This window comes from Pteropus vampyrus, unplaced genomic scaffold (assembly GCF_000151845.1).
Source record: "Pteropus vampyrus isolate Shadow unplaced genomic scaffold, Pvam_2.0 Scaffold30, whole genome shotgun sequence".
NCBI lineage: Eukaryota > Metazoa > Chordata > Mammalia > Chiroptera > Pteropodidae > Pteropus > Pteropus vampyrus.
Window position 1 is genome coordinate 5,302,016 of NW_011888811.1, and position 2,568 is coordinate 5,304,583.

General features: G+C 32.7%; 1 protein-coding gene across 1 annotated transcript in view; it reads right to left on the minus strand.

The window, feature by feature from the left end:
• HMMR (hyaluronan mediated motility receptor) overlaps positions 1-2,568 on the minus strand; it is a 33,112-nt gene that overhangs the window by 8,942 nt on the left and 21,602 nt on the right. Inside the window, exon 15 of the mRNA XM_023528648.1 lies at positions 2,302-2,314. Coding sequence (XP_023384416.1) covers positions 2,302-2,314 — 13 coding nt within the window. The remainder of the gene's footprint in view (positions 1-2,301; positions 2,315-2,568) is intronic.

Here is a 2,568-nt window from a genome sequence, read left to right on the forward strand (position 1 = left end):
TAAGAAATAATATCAATAAAATTAAAGAAAAAAAAAACACCATCTCAAAAGAAATAGAAAAGGCATTTGACAAAATTTAATACTTTTTCATGATTAAAACACTCAAAAAACTAGGAATAGAAGGAAACTTCCTCAACTTGATAAAGAGCATATCTGATAAAATCACAGCTAATATCATGCTCAATGATGGAAATCTGAATGCTTTCCCCCAAATCAAGAATAAAACAAAGATGTCCACTCAAACCATGGCTGATGGTTTTAGCCACAGAACTTAGGCAAGAAAAATAAAGCAAAGGCAGTCAGATTAGAAAAGAAGTTAAAACAATCAATTTACAGATAATCCTCTATACAGAAAATTCTAATGAAACCACTAAAAAACTATTACAACTAATAAACCAGTTCAGCAAGGTTGCAGGAGAAAAGATCAGTATAAAAAAATCAATAGTATTTCTATATACTTGCAGTGAATCCTCCAAAAATAAAATTAAGAAAACTATTTCTTTTACAATAACATCAAAAAGGATAAAATACTTAGGAATAGATTTAGCAAAAGACGGGCAAAATTTATACTCTGAAAACTAAAAGTCATTGTTGAAAGAAATTAAAGATCTAGATAATTGCAAAAAACATCCAGGTTCATAGATATAAATACTTAACATACTTAAGATGGCAATATGCCCCAAACTGATTCGATATAATTCTCATCGGAATCTCAGATGACTTCTTTGTAGAAATTAAAAAAGCTGATTCTAGAATTAATATGGAAATACAAGGGACCCAGGATAGCCAAAACAATCTTGAAAAAGAACAAAGTAGGATGACTCATGCTTCCTGGTTTTAAAAGGTACAATAAACCAATAGTAATTTAGATAGTGTGGTAGCACAAGAATAGATATATAAACTAACGAAATACATTTGAGAGTCTAGAAATAAACCCTTACATGTATGGTCAACTGATTTCCAACAAGAGTGCTAAGACCATTCGCTGGAAGAAAGAACAGGCTGGCCACTCAGCAAACAGTGTGGGAACAACTAGGTATCTCCATGCTAAAGAATGAAATTGGAACCTTACCTCACACTGCAGACAAGAATGAGCTTAAAATGGATACACTCAAAGATAAGAGCTAAAACTATAAAAGTCTTGGGAGAAACATAGGGGTAATCTTCACGACCTTGTATTTGGTGAAGAGCTGTTAGACACCAAAGAATAAGCAACAAAGGAAAAAACAGATACATTAGACCATCAAATTTTGGGCTTCAAAGAACATTATCAAGAAAGTGAAAAGACAGTGCACAGAATAGGAGGAAATACTTTGAAATAATACATCTGATAAGGGACTAGAATACAGAATATATAAGGAACTCTCACTATTCATTAAAAACAAATAATCCAATTAAAAAACGGACAACGGATCTCAATAAACATTTCCCCCAGGAAGATAAACAAATGGTCAATAAGCACACAGAACAATGCTCAACATTATTAGTCATCCAAGAAATGTAAGTCAAAACCACAGTTAGGTATCATTTCACACGCACTAGGATGGCTAGAATCAAAAAGATAGATAATGACAAGCGTTTAGGATGTGGAGAAATTGGAACCCTTATCCATTGCTGCTGGGATGTAGAATGATATAGCCATTTTGGGGAATGGTCCAACAGTTCCTCAAATGATTAAGCACAGAGTTACCACCCAACCCAACAATTTCACTCCTATGTATAACCCAAGAGAAACAAAAACATACATCCACGCAAAAACTCATCCATGAATGTTTATAGTAGTATTATTCATAACAGTCCAAAGGTGGAAACAACCCAAATGTCCATCAACTAACAAATGAATAAATAAAATATGGCATATCCACACAATGAAATATTATCAGGTCTTAAAAAAGAATGAAGTACTAATATATGCCATAACACGGATGAATCCTGTAAACATGCTGAATGAAAAGAAGGCAGTTACAAAAGACCACCTATTATTTGACTCCACAAATAAGAAATGTCCAGAATCGAGAAATTTATAGAGACAGAAAGTAGATTAGTGGTGGGAGGAGTAAATGAGGAGATAGGGAGATGAGCGCTAAAGGATAAGAGGTTTCACTTTGAGGTGATAAAAATACTCTAGAATGAACTGTGGTGGCAGTTTGCACCCATGTGTGAACACACTAAAAACCACTGAGTTGTTCACGTCAAATGAGTGAATTGCATGGTATGTGAATTATATCTTAATAAATCTGTTAAAAAACTTAAATGTCTAACTATTTTTGAACATTGCTTATCTTTATAGTGTTTATTTACATCAAGGACTTTGCTATTTTCCAAATAGAAAAGGATGTGTAAAGCTTTATGAATTCTTCCAATTATGCTAGTAATTTCCTATATATTAATGAAGTAGTTGGAAAACCTGAAGACCTTACTACCCATCTGGTCAATACTCTAAAATAAATTTCAATTCTCAAATAAATTTTCCTCTATAAACTGCTACTTTTTTTCTGATGCCAAAGTCCTTAAATGTTATAGTTAAAATAAAAAAATACCCCACCCCAATATCTTCAGCAAAACTGT